The sequence below is a fragment of the Ptychodera flava genome, chromosome 21 (genome assembly GCF_041260155.1).
Source record: "Ptychodera flava strain L36383 chromosome 21, AS_Pfla_20210202, whole genome shotgun sequence".
Classification (NCBI taxonomy): Eukaryota; Metazoa; Hemichordata; class Enteropneusta; family Ptychoderidae; genus Ptychodera; species Ptychodera flava.
In genome coordinates, this window is record NC_091948.1 from 10,401,048 (window position 1) to 10,419,941 (window position 18,894).

At 37.2% G+C, this 18,894-nt stretch overlaps 1 protein-coding gene across 1 annotated transcript; it reads left to right on the forward strand.

Annotated features, from left to right (window-relative positions):
• The first annotated feature begins 666 nt into the window (after positions 1 to 666).
• LOC139121373 (TP53-binding protein 1-like) lies at positions 667 to 17,875 on the forward strand. Its single transcript, XM_070686197.1, has 12 exons — positions 667 to 1,687; positions 2,869 to 3,142; positions 3,659 to 3,786; positions 6,990 to 7,071; positions 8,127 to 8,221; positions 9,000 to 9,209; positions 10,464 to 10,808; positions 11,992 to 12,083; positions 12,361 to 12,483; positions 13,383 to 13,456; positions 13,735 to 13,895; positions 14,865 to 17,875. The coding sequence occupies exons 2-12, from the start codon at positions 2,997 to 2,999 to the stop codon at positions 15,044 to 15,046; spliced, it is 1,638 nt and encodes a 545-aa protein (XP_070542298.1). The 5' UTR covers positions 667 to 1,687; positions 2,869 to 2,996; the 3' UTR covers positions 15,047 to 17,875.
• Positions 17,876 to 18,894: the final 1,019 nt, after the last annotated feature.

Here is an 18,894-nt window from a genome sequence, read left to right on the forward strand (position 1 = left end):
ACTTTAAAAAGGCAAACCCTAATTTATTTATTTATTTTGACTTATATTTCAAGCAACAGAGTGTTTCATCACATGACTAAAATTTTGCCTCTTTTGATTGAAATTGATTATACCAAGAGTCTGTGTATGTATAGAGAAGGAAGGATTAACATTGAGGCAAGGTTTCATTGAAATATACAAACTGTAGTTTCACAACTTTCACAGAAAATATTTTTAAAAACACAGGCCATTGAAATTTTTGATCTGAAAATAGGTTTACTTAGGACTAAAAATGTTTAATTTTTTTAGTTCTCAAATCACGGAAAAACTATCAACAAACCTAGAGTAAAACTTTCAGTATTTTCTTCATGCCTCTAGTCAGACACATTTTACTAATTGGAAGAAAATGCTTGACAAAAATCAAAATAGTTACCCCATTTCTATAGCACTTACCATGGAATGACTATTATACATGTACCGTATTGTTTATTTCCAGTTTCCAAGACAACGATACATAGATCACAAAAATGATCTTCCTGAAATGAAACATCCATCATCTGTGTTTCATCTCTTTATACATATGTTTCTGCAGCCATAGCAAACACTGAGAACCGTTGCGTATGTATCACTTGACTCATTCTTGTCACACTTCTTGCCCTCAACCAATAGGAGATGGATGATCCTATAATCGAGAAACATCAAACAGAGAATGTATCACCAAGCAATGTTGGAACACCAATTACAATTCAACCGGAGACCGAGTTGGCCAATGTCATTGCCAAGGCCAAATCAGCACTGGATTCAGTGTTGCCTTCAAAACAACCCTTGAACTACAGCAGCAGTTTGTCGACCTCTGGTAGCCTGTCAAAAACATCAACTTCTGCAGAAATGGCAGACGTCAGCAGTTCATTCTCCAAAACATCAAGCTCTGGCAGTTTACAGCGACTACACAGTATTTCCAGCATTTCAAGAGCTGACAGTTCCACCGGAAAAATAATCAGCAGTTCAAGTTTAGAAAAGTCCTCTACATCAACTTCAAGGAACTCTCCAAGTGTCGACAAATCACCTCCTTTTGGCGATAAGTCAAATACAAGCTCTGATATATCTCCTGTTTCCACAGCAACCTTCGATACCTATCAAGAAAGATCAAAAACTACAAGTCTAACTTCACCTATTGCGACCTCAACACAACTATCAGATGACAGGGTTTTCAGTAAACCCATAAAAACGTACAGCATGAAATCAAGAACGCCCAAGAAAAAGGTGAAATTGATTTGTCCGATTCAGAACGATGAAAATCTCAACAAGGGTGGCAGTGGGCGTGGAAATGATGACATTGAACTTGATGGTGTACAAGAAGGTGAGACTTCAGGTCAAGTTGATAGCCGGTCCGTAGGAGTACAGCAAAGAGCGGGAGATTCTGCAACTGCTGATGTGGAACCACCAGGAGATAAAACGGAGACGGCAAAGAAGAGAGGCAGAAGACAGTCTACTGAAACAGAAAGCAGTTCTGGTGAAAAACCCAAAAAGAGAGGACGACCAAGTAAAGGCATAGTGAGTACACCACACATGGACAGACAGAATGATGGGAATAACAGTCATGTAAGGAGACGACTCAGTGGTTTACCACAGACAACAGATGATACCAGCAGTTCATCAGATCTAGATAGATGTAACAAGCTGATCTGAAATGGCAGTAAGTCAGCAGGTAGGTCATCAACCGATAGAAAAGTCTGTCTGTAGCTCTCTTGAAAATGTCAAGATAATTATCAGAAAAATTTTCCTTGTGAAGTAACACAAGTATAGCCTCCTTTCATTCAAATGACGGGTTATAACCGTAGAAGATCACATCATGTTGAAAATCTTTAACAACTGTACTGAATGAAAGCCTTCATCCAAAATGTATTTCACCACGTGTTTTCTACTGAGAAAAAATACCCAGGTAAAGGTTACAAAGGGAGTGGACAAGTGCAAGGGATAGCGTGCACAATTGAAGCATAAAGTTTCCATGACAAAATTCAACTCAATTGTCACAGTGCAAGCCCTGATATGATTTCAGATGTCTCGCAATGTGCAGGGCCCTTTAAGGTGATTTCTGATTGATAGATTGTCATGATTTACAGAAACTTAAGGAGTTTAACACTTTGGCTGTGCTCCACCTGATTGGCACTTTGGAAAGAATTCACCAGGAACAATTGAGTTTCAGCCAATCAAGTGGCTCAAAGCTTGCAAGACACTGCACATAAGCCTCCCTATGTTCGCACATTCACATTGTGAGTCAACACCAAGTCTAAGGCTGACCTTTGAACAGAGAAGTTGATAGATTTGTAATGCTGGAAAATATCTATCAGTGATTACCATCTGATCTTTGCATGAGCTAATAGGTCCATAATTAGTTATTCACTTGATATGATGTTCAAGTATATCTGAAGATTCTATGACTATATCAAATGGGTGTAGAGGTGGTAACACTTACCAAATTTTAATGGTCAGACGCACATGATAAGATATTGTCTAGGAAGACTGATGGCCCTAACACCCATTTTCAATACCAGCCATGACATTGTGTGTACTGTGGTGAACTGTATATGCTTTTACCCTTGGGACTGGAGTCAAATAAACCTGGTAAAAGTTATTGTCTTCAGTGTCACTACTCTCGGGAGCGTAATACAAGTACAGTGAGGTCCATCAAGAATCAAGTACATAAATCTGAAAACTGCCGTCTTTGATGGAACCAGTAAAGTTGCTTCAACATTGCCTTTAAACAGTATACCTTACGGCAGATTCCTTTGTGTATTAAATGTTAATCTTTGTGCTTGACATTTTCAAAATTAAGTATCTGTTATTGACACAAATTACTCAGAGAGTCACTTTTGTGTTGATTTGCAGCAAAGCCTTGCAGCGGTATTGTTGATGACCCTACTCAAAGACCAACCTCTCCAAACGGATCTGTGCATCCTGTTGCCACGACAACATCGAGTGATGCAGATTATATTCATCCTACTCCTCCATCTGGGATGTTGTCATCACCTCCTGGATCATCAGCTGAAGATGAAGCAGGAAAAGGAAGGCCATTTCTTGGACCTGGAGTTTCTGTGTTTGCACGGTGGCAAGATAGCTTTTACTATCCTGGTATTGTACTGTCAGAGGAGAAAAATGACAAGTAAGCCACCCCATTATTGATAATCTGATGGAATTAGAATACTTATAATTGAATCATTAACTTGAGATGAAATGTGCTGACAATAGTGTGGGGATAGCTGTGTTTCTGATATTACTCAGTTTTTCCTTGATAGTGAAACTGCATCTGCTGTCTTTAGTGTGGTCAACTTCTCAACTGCTATGTTTGATTGCCAACATCAATATTCACTTAAATTTCTCTAGTATGGCGATCATGTAGTATCATTGTTCCAAATGGTGGAAAGCTTTGTCAGTTCCAACTGACTGATTGGTTTTGTTGTGAAGGCAACAAAACAGACTTAATTTTCCATTATTAGTTTGTTAGTGGAAGTTCCACTGATACGTTTGAAAAAATTCTGCTCATCAAACATCAGTGAAATATTGTAAACATTTTGATGATTACAACACAAAACAGAATGACATTCTGTAAAGTTATTTAGAATAAGTCTTGTTTTCAAGAATATATTTCATTGCTGAATGATGGTCTTTGCTTTGACAGATTTAAAGTCAAATTTGAAGATGGCGATCAGAGGAGTGTTGCTGAGAAAGATTTGATAATAAAAGGGTGGTTAGAGAAATATTCTAGTGTGATGGCTGCATCAACTGATGAAGATTTTTACGAGCCAGGTATTCCTATAGTATTCTACCGTAGTGTAAATAGGAAATTTGTGTTATTGGTTGGTTAAGGTAGTGACTCAGTTTGGTTGACACATATTTTCAATCAAAAGTTTCACATAGAAAACAGGGTCTCACACCCAACATGTGGTACATTTTCTAATAGGTCTATATTTGAAGAAGGTAAAAAATTTGTTTAGTTGTCAAAACATGCATTGGTATGTTTGTTTAAGTCAAAAACATGTGATTTTGAATTTTTTCACTTAAAAGAGTATAAGTAAGAATTGGCAGCACCCCTAAGTGATCTGTTAACGGCACTAGACAGCTGGATATACAGGGGGAAAAACCGTGTTTGGATTTTGAAATTCGCTTTTGTTTCTGCACAGTGAGCCTTCGAAGTGTGAACTGTCGGATTTTCGCATAAATTATCGGCTTTTGTTCACGTTTGTCAAGTTATCGTCACTTCAGGGGGGTTTATCAAAAATCTAAGACACGGTTTTTCAGGTCTATTCATGAAGTGTTAGCATGCGAAGAATCGGGGAAATCCGCCCACGCGTCGCCGACTTACACTCATTTGAAGGTGCGCATACATAGCAAAAATCGGAACTGAGAAAATCGACGATTTGTGTAAACGTCCCATTTTTCACACAAAATCGCCGAAAAAAGTCGGATTTTTGTGCGTTTCAAAAAAAATTATTCGATCTGGGTCTAGGTTAAATATTGGGCATCAGGTTAGAGAATTTCTGACAAGTCCTAAACATTAGTTCGCTTAAAAATGATGAAAATTGTGCGTAGAACGTGGTCAGCGTAAGCGGTGGGTACTATTTACACGCTAAACACTAGAGAGATAATTCAGGGCATAATCTGTTGTCAAATACGTATCTAGCTTATAATTATATTAACTGTACACTGTTTGGTAACGGTTAGAGTCTGGTTACAAGACGAGAAAAGTTTTAAAAAATCATACAGCCGGAATGGTTTACAGGTCTGCGTTCTGCCGACGACACGCCGCTCGCTCTCTCGCAAGCGCTCGACTTCCGGTCTCACAGCCCGTAATTTATGCACGTACCAAGTGTGAAATGGTTGCCCAGTTCATTTTAGTGCCGATTTTTGTGCCTATAGTACAAGACGTCACTTGCTTGCTTGCTTGCTTTCGGAGATGAGACGACCAACTCTCGATGCTCTAAAAAATTCTGTAGTTGAGAAGTTCAAGGAATGCGGGAAAGTCGCACTTGTTTTCGTGGTTTTCACATGTGATCTGCTGCAGTCCTTTTGCTCACCATAAAAAATGACCGGGTTTTCGTGCGCTATTTCGCTTTCCACTGTGACATGTACTATTATGGCCTCGGGTATGAAACCAAAATCAAATTCAGTTACACGTAAAAGCGATTCTTCATGACTTAAAATAAACTACTGAGGCGATACTCGACAGATTCACTCATTGTAAAATTGAAACGGCGACATATCGCGACACCCAGCGACACTCTCTTGACCACAGATAGAAATTGACAGGCAACGATCGTGAAGCGACGTTTCGCGTACGTTGCTGTGCTCTAGACCGACATAACAGTGTCGGATTGACAAATTGGACAAACCATGCTTCCTACATCCATGGACAAACTAAGTCCAAGACAGTCCAAAATATGGGCTGCTGTTATAGAACCATATTTTCCAGTGAAGATTAAATAGATTCTCTTTGGACGGCAGTGTAATCTATAGCCCGGCGTACGATGCTATGTGTTCCGCTACAGCTAATCGCCTCGCTCACCACAACCCTGCAAAGACCCGTACGTAGGGTCGGTGACTTCAAATCCATTTTTGGACTTGACGTAAAAAGCCAAATTACTGTCGAAATTCAGCGTTCTTGGGCCCAAGTCGTATCCCTGCCTACGTCAGCTACTCGATCGCTTCCAAAAATGCCAGTCTTTTATTCACTTTTCGTAAATAACCGTCGATGTCGGCAACTCTCTCGCTAGCCCTGTGTACGATGCTGTGTGTTAGCTGTAGCGGCCAACACACAACATCGCGTCCATCAGCTTTCCATTTTGCTTCTTCGGCCCCCGTTTGCGTTTTTTACACTGCTTATACTGCCGGCAGTCATCAGCCACGTTGGATAGCGTCTCTTATGAAGTCGTGCGCGCATGCGCAACATGGTGCGTAAAAATTTACATAATCTCCTCAAGGTATAACGATAACGCTGACAGTAATCCGGACCGTTAAAACAGAAAGAAAATAATAACTCGCGCAGTGGTTAGAAGGCCGTGTTTTCACTAAAATTTAAGACATTTTCCAGTACAATGTTACCTCACAGTTTTCTCTAATAAAAAGATCATATTTCAGGGGTTCAGAATATGAAATAATCACAAAATCGCTAAAATTTACAAAGGAACCCGAGTCACTACCCTTAAGTAGACAACTTCGTGTGTTCACCTCATTGTCATTGTAGAAGAGTCCACACTCACCGTTGATAACAATGGGTTTAGGACAAACCATGGTGGTGAAAGGGGGGTTAATCGATTCACCACCATGGTTTGACCCAAACAACTTGTTCTGCTGAAACAATTATACTTTCTATCGAGAAAAATGTGTCCACACTTGTCCTATTTGAGAGTGTGACACACTGAAAATCTTGTATTTGAAGATTGTGTTGATGATCGTGGTCTTGGCATAATCTTATGTAGGGACTGTCTGTTGCTATGGTTTCAGACCAAGTGATAGCCATGATGGCATTCATAAATATACATGTATTTACATTTGACCAGCATGAAAGTTAATTGTTTGCTAGATGCAGATAGTTAATTAATGATGCAACCTGTGCTACCCAAAATGTTCATTTGTCAAACCTTGCCAGTTACATTAGAAAAACCATGCACGTTCAATAAAGTGTTCCATTTCTCATAAAATACATACATAAGATACACTTATATACAGCTATAAAATTTTATTTCCATTAACATGATATTCTACTGTAATTCAAACATATAGTAGTATTTTCACTCACCAACAACTTCAATGAGATGGGCAAATGTTATGCATTTTCCTTGTGACATCATGGGTACTTTCGTCCTTCACAACTATGGCTACACAGATCATACTCCGAAGCTATAATTAACCTCTAAACATAATGTGAATGGGCTTAGAAAATTACATTGGCCAAATTTTTTCTTCAACTTTTTATCGTCTAATAAACAAAACGATTTTTTAATGCTTTGTAGGTGTTGTTGTTGGATACTACAAGAACTATGACACTGAAGAGGAAGGTTATGTCATTGAGAAAGATGAAGGGGACGCAAAAAGGTCAGGCCAGGCTTCTTTTAATTGTAAAGTTTCAGAAATTTGTCCATTGTAATGCAATCTGCGAAGTGTTTTAAATTTTCCACTGTACAACAAAACCAGCATACTTTTCACCAAACGTCGTCATAGTGACTTATGATTACCTGCATGTAGTGTGTTCTTTTTATTGTACTTTGTTAATTGTTATCTGAATGATTCTGTTGCTAGAATTGTATTGCTCAAGGAATCATTAAAATCACTGAAATATTTCTTAAAGGTAGGAAAATATTTTAAAGCTTGCCTTGTCAAACAGTTTCAATTTTGATCAATGCAAGTACGGTACATACCGTGAGTTACAGCTACCGTGTAATGTTGCCATATTGTCACAGAGGAGTACACTCCAACTCTTCTTCTGAATTTGTACAGAGAAAACAAATCATCGAAATAGTAATTACAAATATCTGTTACAGTAAAAAATCCATCTATCACAGAAAGTTGGTAAATTCCTAGTAGACTTCTGTATTGGATTGTTGTGTTCGTGTATATGTTCCATTTTTGGTCAGATGTCCATGCATAGAATGACACTTTAGGTAGAGTTTGTTTGATGTGGAACTTCTGTAGTCAATTTTTGACAAATTTGTATGATTTGCCCGAGTGATAGACAATTTTTTGAAGGTAAAATTTTTTTTTGTTTGTGATACATACAGACAGTATGTCTAGTACCATGTAAGTTGTATTGAGGTGATGTCATCACCATATTAACCCTTTGAGCGCCAAAGTCAATTTTTGTCACTTTTATAAAATGTACTCCAATCATTTTGTTTTCAGATTTTTGCCAAAATTTGATAAAATATTAGAGCAATGAAATGTAATGTCCGCTTCACCAAATTTATCAAAAAATTACAGAAAAATTCATAAAAACTGGTAAATGTTGCACTTAAATTTGGCAGGAAAAATTACAGCACTCAAAGGGTTAACTACACATCTCTATTCACAGATTTTTATAACAAATTACAATCTTTCAGTAGTGCTCCATGGCATGCAGATATTACAAGTAAGAAGAGTTTCTTTTATTTCAGATACTCACGGAAAAATGTCATCCTGACGTCTGACCAGGCAGCTCTACACATCAACCCACAAAAGCTGAAAACTCCAAGTCATGGGATTAGTCTTGGTAAGCCAATATCTGTATTTCCTCTGCCACTCTCAAATTCGTAAAATTACTAATTTTTTAGATGATTTACTAATTTTTTTCATTGTTGATTCGTAATATACGAATGCAAGGAAGCAGCTAGTTGATTGAGAGCTGAAGGCCCCCAAACCTAAAAATAGTTCTGTCTAAGCACATGTTGTACTTAATTTAATTTGATTGAATGATATTCCGTATTGGAACGGTTAAGTTTACTTATGAATTTCAAAATTGATGAAAAGTTTCAATACCCAATTCGTAAATTTACTAAAAAATTTCAGAAGCCAGAGGAAACACAGAATATTGATATTTTGAAAGTTTGTGTTCAATCATCAACTATGTTAGGGGTATTTTATGTGAAGCATTTGTTAGCAAGTGACTCAATGATGAACCCTTGATACATCAAAACAGCAATGTTGTTTTTTTAAGATTACTGTCTATTGAATTCACTTATATGTTGAATGTGACTGTCAATTATTAATGCTCCAAAAGAATAACTTGTAGATTTAACAGCAAACAGAAGTGATATTCCTTATGAACTATCCAGATCATTTCTTCAGAGTGACATAGCTTATGCAATGTGATGATGCCAGTTGTTTAATTTCCTTGCCAGTTGCGGGTCATTGGAGACACCTCAAATATTCTTGAATTTTTGGTGACTTTTAGTGTACAGACCCATTACATGCTATGAGCAAAATGTATTGACTGCCAGATGAAAGTTCAAGTTGATAATTACAATGTACAAAAATTTCATTGTTGTTAGATAACTTAATTACTGGCAAAAGAAGCAGAAACTCCAGCGCAAAGAAAGCGTCTACAACTCCAAGCAGGCGTGCAAAAGGAAGTGAACAGGACGTCCGCGAAGGGGATCAAAATGTTCAAAAACAGGAGAGCATTAAAAGGAAACTAGCGGGCAGAGAAAGTGATAATGTACGTGAATCACCGAGAAAGAAAGGAAAGGTGGCCAACACAAGTGAGTCTTTTCTTTCCAAAAGATATTGAAAATTATTACTTCATTGTAATGAAAATAAAATACACTGCGCATTCAAAATTTGATTCATGAAGTTTACTGTATCTAAAAAACAAAACTTCTGAGTACCTGTAATTAATAAGTAAGAAAACACATACATTGCACAATAATTTACAGAGAAACATCAGTGAATACATAGTAAAAAATCAGCAAACTGATTCGCAGAACAAGTCTGTAACAGCCTCTGATTAATTTCACGCATGGAGTGCTTGTAACTTTTGATTTCCAAGCTGTGTATTCATTGGTCTCCATCAGGTAAGCCAGAGTGTGATGTCATGTAATTTCTGTGAGTATCCAATGCTTAAGCCACAGTTCTAAAATATTGACGCTCAAACATCTGAGTCCTGTGTTTCGTCTCAGGGACTGTTGTTACTGAGTCCTTAAAATCTTGAAATGTTTTAAGTGTTCAGTATTCTCAGAAATGGAAGTCTATTGCTCAACACAGTCCAGAGATGTAAGGCATGCAAATATTGCAGGTACTGACAATGTGTACATACACAGAGCTGAAAACAATTGTAATATGGGCAGGGCTTTCTCTTGACTGCGTGATTGCGCAAATTGTGCATTTCAAGCAATTGTCTGCCCTGAAAAATTTACTGACAGTGCAGAAATCATGCACAAAAACACAACAAGCAAAGACGTCCACATATACTGATATATGAGGGTGTAGCAAAATGCGTCAATGATTGAGTCAGGGAAACTTGTGGGTGACAAATCAACAGAAGATAGAGAGCAGCCGAGAACATTACAAGCTGACAAACATCATGATGTCTATGTTAGTACAGGTGGTGTATGTGACATAGACGACGCAACTGAACTGGGTGGCGATTGTAATGATATCGGGGAAGCACTTCCTAGGAAGGAAAAATCGACATCAAAAGTGACTGCCCCCCTAAAATGTCAAGTCTGCCCCCTAATTTTGATGAATGGGACAGAAAGTGCCCCTTTCAATGATCATGCAGAGAAAACTGTATGGGTACAAGTATCATCATGAAGTCAGGCACTGTCAAACACCAGTGAACGCAGCAGTGTTAAAGCCCTGTGCAGTCTTTGCAGACACAGACCTGTACTAGAGGAATATTGTATTGCCAGCAAAGTATTGGTTGCAACAATGAACATGTTTTCCTGCGATGGAGGATTTTGATGAACTTCATCTTTGATATCACTGTAGACATTTCCTTCATTCTTTTTTGCCAGGAAACTTGACAGTTGATGTTGAAGGAACACCCAAGGTCAATGTCTTACCAAGTACTCCACCACCTTTTGATGAAACTGATGGTGTGTCTGCCATGGCAACAGCAAGGTCATCGTCAAGACAACTCAGAAGATCACCGAGAAAACTGTCATCAGTCACACCAACACAGGGTCCATATACATCACCAGTGAGAATTGGCCCTATACCGGCTGAGAGAGATCCCATGCCGACTGATAGGACTTTGTTAAAAAACTATGGCTTTCTTCTGACATGTGGAGAGAAGAAAAAACCTCCCATCGTACCAACATCGCAAGGTGATTGGTCTGATGAGAGTTTACCTGAAGAAGGTAAAGTCTTTCCTAGCTTTTGCAACTTTGCAATTTTCAGCCCTTTTACTGTCATGTTTTGGCCCTGACCCATCGTTATCAATGGTGATCATGGACATGTATAAAGAGAATTAGGGATGAACAGGTTAAAAAAATACAGAGCCAAGGGGCTGATAAGTCCTGTAGAGAAATGTAGGGGGTGGTGATTGTAAAGGCTGTTTACAACCTATGTCCATGTGCACATGTGTCATATGAAGCTATATTATTACTGACCCAGTTTGCCATACAGACAGTCAATATTATTCATAGAGAGATACAAAAACATGGTGATGCAGTCAGTGTAGCTAATATTCAGGTGAACTGATGAAAAGGTTGACATTGATGTTGCATTGATTGCCTTCAATTTGACAGAACTCAGACATGGAGATGCAAAAGTATGTTAAACAAAACATTTATATTTAAAATTCATCAATTATAGACTTTCATATTCACTTTTGGCGTTAAAAACACTGTCTTACTGATAAACAATGTTATTATTTCCAAATATATTCAGTGTTCTCCACAGCTTGGTAAAAAAGGGGGACACTCAATTTACCTAACAATGCATAATTTGCATATTTGTTGTAAAAATGTATACTTGTGGATAGTTATTAACATATGAATAGGTTCTTGAAAACAGAACAGTTGGCTCACCTCTCAAAGTTCTTGATGAGAAACTCTGATACTGATATCAAAACTATGCAGGTCACATAATATGTATTTTTGGCCTGGCTTGCATTTGCACTGATAGATATTACAGCAATGTGCAAAGAGATTACACATCAGGATATGTTACAGGACATCTTCAAACTGTTTACTTTTTGCTTACTTTACATTTAAATTACGAGTTATTGTAAACACAGAATCATTTCAACAACAGTAAAGATATAGTGGCTGTCATTTTGAAATCAGAGATGCATTGTTTCTTTGAACAAGCAGAGAAAAATGGCTGCTGTATGGCATTGGTAAATCTACTGTAGCATATCACAGAAGGAGAGGAAGATTTTGAAATGGCAAATATCACAAACAGCAGCCAATCGGTGTATTTTAGATGACTTGTATAGGCCATCCAAAAGACAGCAGTTCTCCACAAGATGTCTCATACATTTTTGTCCTTGTTTCTAACAAACAGTTTTCCTAATCATTTTCCTTTTGTGTTTTGCAGACGTACCAGAAGTTCCATTTGATAAAGATCTTATCACAAAATTGATCAGAGCTGGCGGTGGCAAAGTTCTTAAAAGCTTTGATGATGCCATAGTAAGTGATTGATCAAATTTGATCTTATTTCTGATGACCTGAGACAGCAATAAATATGTTTTAAATAGAATCCTTTTGTTTCACAACATTCCATACAATTTTAATATCAATCTGTATTGTGTGAAAACAATTTTCATAGTCAATATTTCTGTAATTTGAATACAGTTTCATCATAACCAGGAGACGCCATGGTAACAGTGTGATTCAGTTGACATGATGGAAAGATTTCTGAGATGACAAGTTGTTTATTTATACTTTGTGTTCTTTGTTTTTACAGAAGTTTCCAAAAAGAGCGTATTTACTAGCTAACACATACTGCAGGACTAAAAAGTATTTCCAGTGTTTAGCAGCGGGAATTTCATGTGTGTCACATGTATGGCTCAGAGACTGTTGTCAAGTGGTGAGTTAAAATTGGGCAGAAATTTCTGATGTTGATAATTCCAAGCTAGCAGTTGTTATTAGATGCTTACTTATCTTTTCTTCATTAGGTGACTCCAAATCAAGTCTGCTGCAACACAATGCTTATCATAGAAAGATGCTATGTGTGGTAATAAAGTACAGAGATAGTCAATAATCTGCTCTTTTTCAACCACTTAGCTAACAACCTTAAAGAAAACACCTTGTCTTCAACCAATCAGAAATGAGCTCTCAAATAACTATTACAGCTAGGCTACTTGATGAAAAAAGTTTGATACAATCCTCGGCAAGTGGCAGAGAAGTGCAGTACATTATGTTATCATGAGAGGCCAGAAACTACAACGCTGCAGTGGAACAGATGAGATTTTTAAAGTGTAATAGATTTGCATAGGTACACATCCAAAACAAACAACATAAACAAACAACATTAATAACAATAAATACTTTGTGTCCTTTGAGAGCCGTAAAATAAAAGGTATTCTTCACAACTGATTAAGAGAAAACATCTCCTGTCATTAGGTAAAATATGCAAATGATATATAAATTAAAAAACTTATTCTTCATATAAGTTTCATGTTTAGTTCACTGACATCACATGCTTAAGTTATCATTTCTTTTAAATCATTGCGTAGATGATGAAGTTCTGTTTCATTCCAATAGAAATCACGTAAATATGGTGTCCCCTTTCAAATAAACTGTTCAAAAATAGACAGTCTAATTTATGAAAAACAAGATAACTATGACAGTCACTTATCAAGAATCCTTTTACAGCACTTACTATTAATTTGACAGACCACCATTTTGAAATGATAGCAATAAGTATCTCTGCTTTAGCATGGATTTACCATTTCTGCTACTCAACTATTTCTGCTTGTTGTGTAGAACCAGCTCTTGGAGATCACAGCATATCTGTTACCAGCGGGAGAAAACATCGAAGAAAACAGAATCATGGAAGTGTGAGTGAAGATTTACACATTCTTTCACAGAAGTAGTTTCCCTGCATTGTACAAAGTGTATTTTGAAATCTGTCCTCATTGCTGCAATTTGAACATGGAGAACACTATTCCACCACTGAGGGCGCCATTACAAATGTGACTGAAGCTCTCCCACATTAGCCAGGAGCTGAAAATTGAGGCCTTATGCATATGCATGTTTTTATCCTTGTTTGCAGTTACTGTCATGTGATAGTCCGGCAGTGAATTTATTTTAATGATCATAATATTCATCTTTCCAGACAACCAACGAATACAGTGTTACGTGGTCTTCGAGTTCTTGTAATCTCAAGGAATACCACAGATCCAGATTTTGAAGATTTCTGGACGTCTGTACTTCTTGCTGCTAAATGTGCCAAAGTTTCCAAATTACCAGTGGATTTCAGTGTCTCTAAACAACCCAGTAAGTCAAGTTGATGTCCTCTGCGAAAAAAACTAATAGTGGTTCTTTGTCATTTCCAAGAGAGATTCGAGTATGTTCATCATAAGGGGCCAGTACATGTGGCTGTAAATTTTGATTATTTTTCTCAATTTTTGTTTATGATGTCAACTACAGTTTGATGTTCTACTCCCCAAAGCATGTTGAGATACACTGTATTCGGCTCTTCATCACAGCCTGTAAGCATTGTGTAAACTGTCCTGTATTGTTGTCAAGTGAATTCTGGTCCAGACTACAATGTAAATGTAAACAATAATACCGTACTTTTACACTTATAGACACCGTGGCGTCCAGCTAAACAGTAGGTGTTTTACATGCTTTGGGGAGTAGAACAAGAACTTTCAATTCTGGGTACCTTAACCTGTTCACCCCAATTCCCTGTAAACAGGTCCACACTCGCCATTGATAACAATGGATTTGGACCAAACCATGGTGGTGAAAGGGTTAAATACAATTCTGCCACGTACTGACATACACTCTCACCAGCATACTCTAATGACTTTTGTTCATTCTTGCTCTGATTGTAGAGTTTTACAGTCTGCTGCCTTGATTTCAGAGTTTTGATGACTTGTACAATACTTTCTGAACTCTCACCAGCATATTTTATTGACTTTTGCTTAATTCTTGCTGTGAGATTGTAGAGTTTTGCGTGCATTACAAGACATCTGGTACAGCACTGATCTGAACAGTTCTGATTTCACAAGCGGTAACCTGTCATTGGCATCGACACAGTCTACACAGCAATATCACCATATCAACCTTGTCAAATGTTCACAAATCTACACACCATGTTATACATTTGGTAAATCTGATAATGTGACTGCTTGAGTCTTGAAAAATCCTTTCATTCCCCATAGCTTTACAATGATCATTTTCTTGCACACATTTCTTCAACAAAAAAGTACATAACACATACTTCGTACTTTTTTTCAGGAAAATCTTTTAACTATGAGGTGATAGTAACAGATGCAAGCTGTCCAGAAGATCTCATCGACAAAGCCAGTCAGCTAGACATACCTGTTGTAGGCTGTGAATGGGTTATCCAGTGTCTAATCAATGGAAGACGTATGGCCTACGATGGACATCCTAGATACAGATACCAGTATTGTCCTTGAAGATGTGTGTGCTTCACTTTGTGGCACAGGAGAAGCTTGAAAAACCATTTGACATTTACTCCAATTCAAAGTTTATTCACAAGTCTTAATACAAGTCTTAAAGGTATACTGTCACCTGTTCCAATTTTGCCACAGTTACCATGAAGAGAGAAAATCTAACCAATCACAGATTTTAAGCGGATGGCCGCTTTTTAAAAACAGTGCCCTCACATGGGTATTTTGAATACCAAGGAATGCCCCTTTGACCATATATGAGCATATTTAGATTACAGGTGACTGTATACCTTTAATATATTTGTTGTTACAGTTCTGCAGCACTGAGCTCATCTACTGTACAACATTGCATGTTTTTAATTCCTATTGATGCGAACCAACTCACAAACCATGGCTGTGACAAAACAACTTGTCATAGATAGTCCTGTTTTGCTAGTTTTGATATCATATGGTCGTAAAATACATGTACTATTGTACTGATTTGTACCCAATGTAAGACATGAATTTACAAGCATGTAATGATGTTTGTGTTTGAAAGTTTTTGATTGGAACTTCTCTTCCACAATAACAGAATTGCATGTGATCAACATACCATTGCATATATAAAGAGACAATTTCTCAATAAGGACAGTAATGTCCAGACTTGTGAACAAGACTGAGAAAACAAATGCTGCAATCACATTCCTGTATTCATTTGAACAGAAATGACTGTGTCCAGACTTCATACGTGTCATCAACATTTCAAATATAGAGTACAAAATGTATACTAATGCTTGATATTTCTAGAACGATAACTGTTCACTATTTTACTATATTTGGTCAGGAATGTCCTTGCCATTCTATAAGCCTCTACAGAAAGTATATCTTTGGTCGTTTGAAATGTGAGAACACCAGAAGTGTGACGTGAATGAAACTCTGGCAGAACATCAGCACTCATAAATGCTTTGAGGCTTGAGCACTGTGCTTGAAGTTACATCTGTTTTTTCAAGTTAATATTTTTGTAACGTTGAGCTTTTTACAGTAGTGTTGTTTGTGGAGAGACATACCGGTAGTATGAAAAGTTGTGAATATCATGTCCGAATATTGTGGAGGGTCTTCAATGAGAAACGTGGACCAAACCAAGAGTCACTCATGTCGCCTACCAGGGGACCAGGGGAGCTTTATATGAGTCCATTAGTAGTTTTGCAGTAACTGTACGATATTGTGTTCTTGTAAGGCTTGCAGAACAGCCAGAGAAAAGTGCATCAAATGAAGGCAAACATTGATACTCAAATCATTACCAGTACACACAATATAAAAATATCAATAAGCGTAGCACATCTGTAAAAGTTGTCCACAACAGATACCAGATATTAGTGGCATATTTCCCAGATTTCTGAAGATTCGCAGTTCTTTGATTGATAGTGAACAGGTTTTATCACATTTTAAAAATATGTTTTGTCTTTCAATTTGAAACTTTGCCGAATTTCTTTCAGCTTTAAAATTGTTGAAATTGATTTTATTTAGTGACCCTCAAACCATAGTGTCCACCAAAAAAAAAATTTTGTATTCACACACAATGTAATCATAACTTTCTTTTAAAGTCTCCATATATATAAATCACAGTCAAGGTTGATCCCATATCTTCACCATGTCTGCTTGTCAGTCAACATCTTATCTCACATGGTTCATGTCATCAGCGAGTTGTCACACAGATGCCACCCATAATGTGCACAATCAATAATGACAATCTGTAATGTGTGTTGTAATGTGTACTTATGATTTGACAATCCATGTTGTCTCACTGTCATAAACATTGAGGACAGTGTTGGCCACTAGTTAAATCGTTGTTGTTGACTAATACATGGCAATATTCTAGAAAACTTGGGACAACTGGTTACAATGTGCATAGACAGATAGGTGAAAACATTTCCACTGGATTTGTGATTTCTTTATTGTAGCAAGATTCTTAAATGAAAGTCATGATCATAATCAATAGAGTAGATTTTGGCAAGACCTGATGTTGAACATTAGGAATATGACAACTTCTCTAGTCAGTTCAAGGATTACAGCCATGAAAATTTACAATTAATTTCCACAAAACAGTAAATTTTACCCAGTGTAATTTACAAGAATTTCTTATGAACTCAAGGAGAATTTGTGAACAGGACAAGAATTTCAATGTTTATACATGTATTGTCCCATTAGGTCTTGCAATAGTACAGTCAGCTCTTTCTTCTAAACTTGATGCATGTTGAACTTATCAAATACAATGTACATACAATGCCTTGCTTTGATCAGGTTTACCACCCAATTACAAGTCAAACACCACACACTAAATAGTCATTTAACCCCAAAGTACTTAGAAATTCCTGAAAAACTCAAGGCAGGTCCTTGAATATTTGAGGACCTTGAAATTTTGGACTTTGCTGCAGATAGTCTTTCAATTATAGCAATATTCTTGACAACATTTTTCAATCAAGATATGATAAATCACTAGAAATCTGTACAAAACCATATCTTTTTTGATGTGCCATAGCACTGTTGTCACTATTTTGTTAACTGGTTTTACCATGTACAATGCATATACACCAGTAATGTTGAACCGTATATTTTCTAGATGAAGATCACTTGTAGAGATATTGTAATTTAATGTCAAATGTTGACTTTTTAATAACAGCTTGCTTAACTTACATATATCAGAGTACTGTTGTTTTCAAAGTTCTTCAAACTGTTAAATCAACAATGAAAGTTACATTAGTAAATTTTCACTTTTATTTTAAAAGTCAAATTTTCACTTTATTCGTCATATAAAAATCATGTTAAAAATAAAGTTTGATTAAAAAGCTAAAATTGTTTATTTTGGTGGTATTTTATCCTGTCTTCTGTATGTTGTATGTGCATTCTCAAAATGCCCATTGTTCTGTGACCTATAACTGTGAAATAATTCAGGATTGATTAAAGCAATAAGGTTCAAGTATAAACATTTAGTTTGACTCGGCCAATCTTGCAATTGTGGGAATGCTGGATACAAGAGTAATAATTAAGTTGGAGTATGGATGGTGGATGGTAGCACTTGAAGTGTCTTGTGCTATAGAGGGGAAGAAGTCTTTTCCCATTATTAGACCACTGCACTTGCCTTTCTAAGGTATAATCCTCTTATTTGACTTTTAATAACATTCATGGAATGCCTTCATCCGTGGTACATTGAAGGGTTTGTATTTTAGGTAGACTGCACCTCGGGAGATACTCTCAAATTTTTACAATACTTTTCTGATTTACCACTTGTGAGGGCTTATTATAGAGCTCTTGGGGTAAATTCAATCTTTTGTAAAGTTTTACAACCTGTCATAAAAGACGGAACAGAGAAAAGCAATATAGAAAACCTCATTTTCAGTACCTTGGAAGCTAGTACCAGGGCAACTTTTGAGAATAAAACTACACCTAAGTTATCATGGAAAGATTTATAATTAAACTGAAGCTGCTGGTTAATTTTTCAGTGGACATCAAAAAGTGGCAAACTGAAGAAATTGACCAAAGTAACTGTTGTTCTATGAACTTTACTTGGCGGACGTCGTTCCCATCACACTCACAGTCGCGTGTGGTTCGATACTCTGGCAATCTCTGGAAAACACGAGAGGTCGGCCAGTTGTGAGCTCGAACCTCAAGCGACTGTACTTCCGAACGGCACCAGTGAATCTTAATTGCAGCTACTACACTGGCACATGTAATTTGGACCGCTGGCACGAGTTCGTTGATCTTGCTTTCCAGACTGTTTCTCTTCGCATTGGGCGAGGAGCCTGTTGACGAGGTGCCGGGCGAGGCGCGGCGTCGACGCGTCGTGTCGTCTGCTATTATTAGGTGGCCGAAAGTGA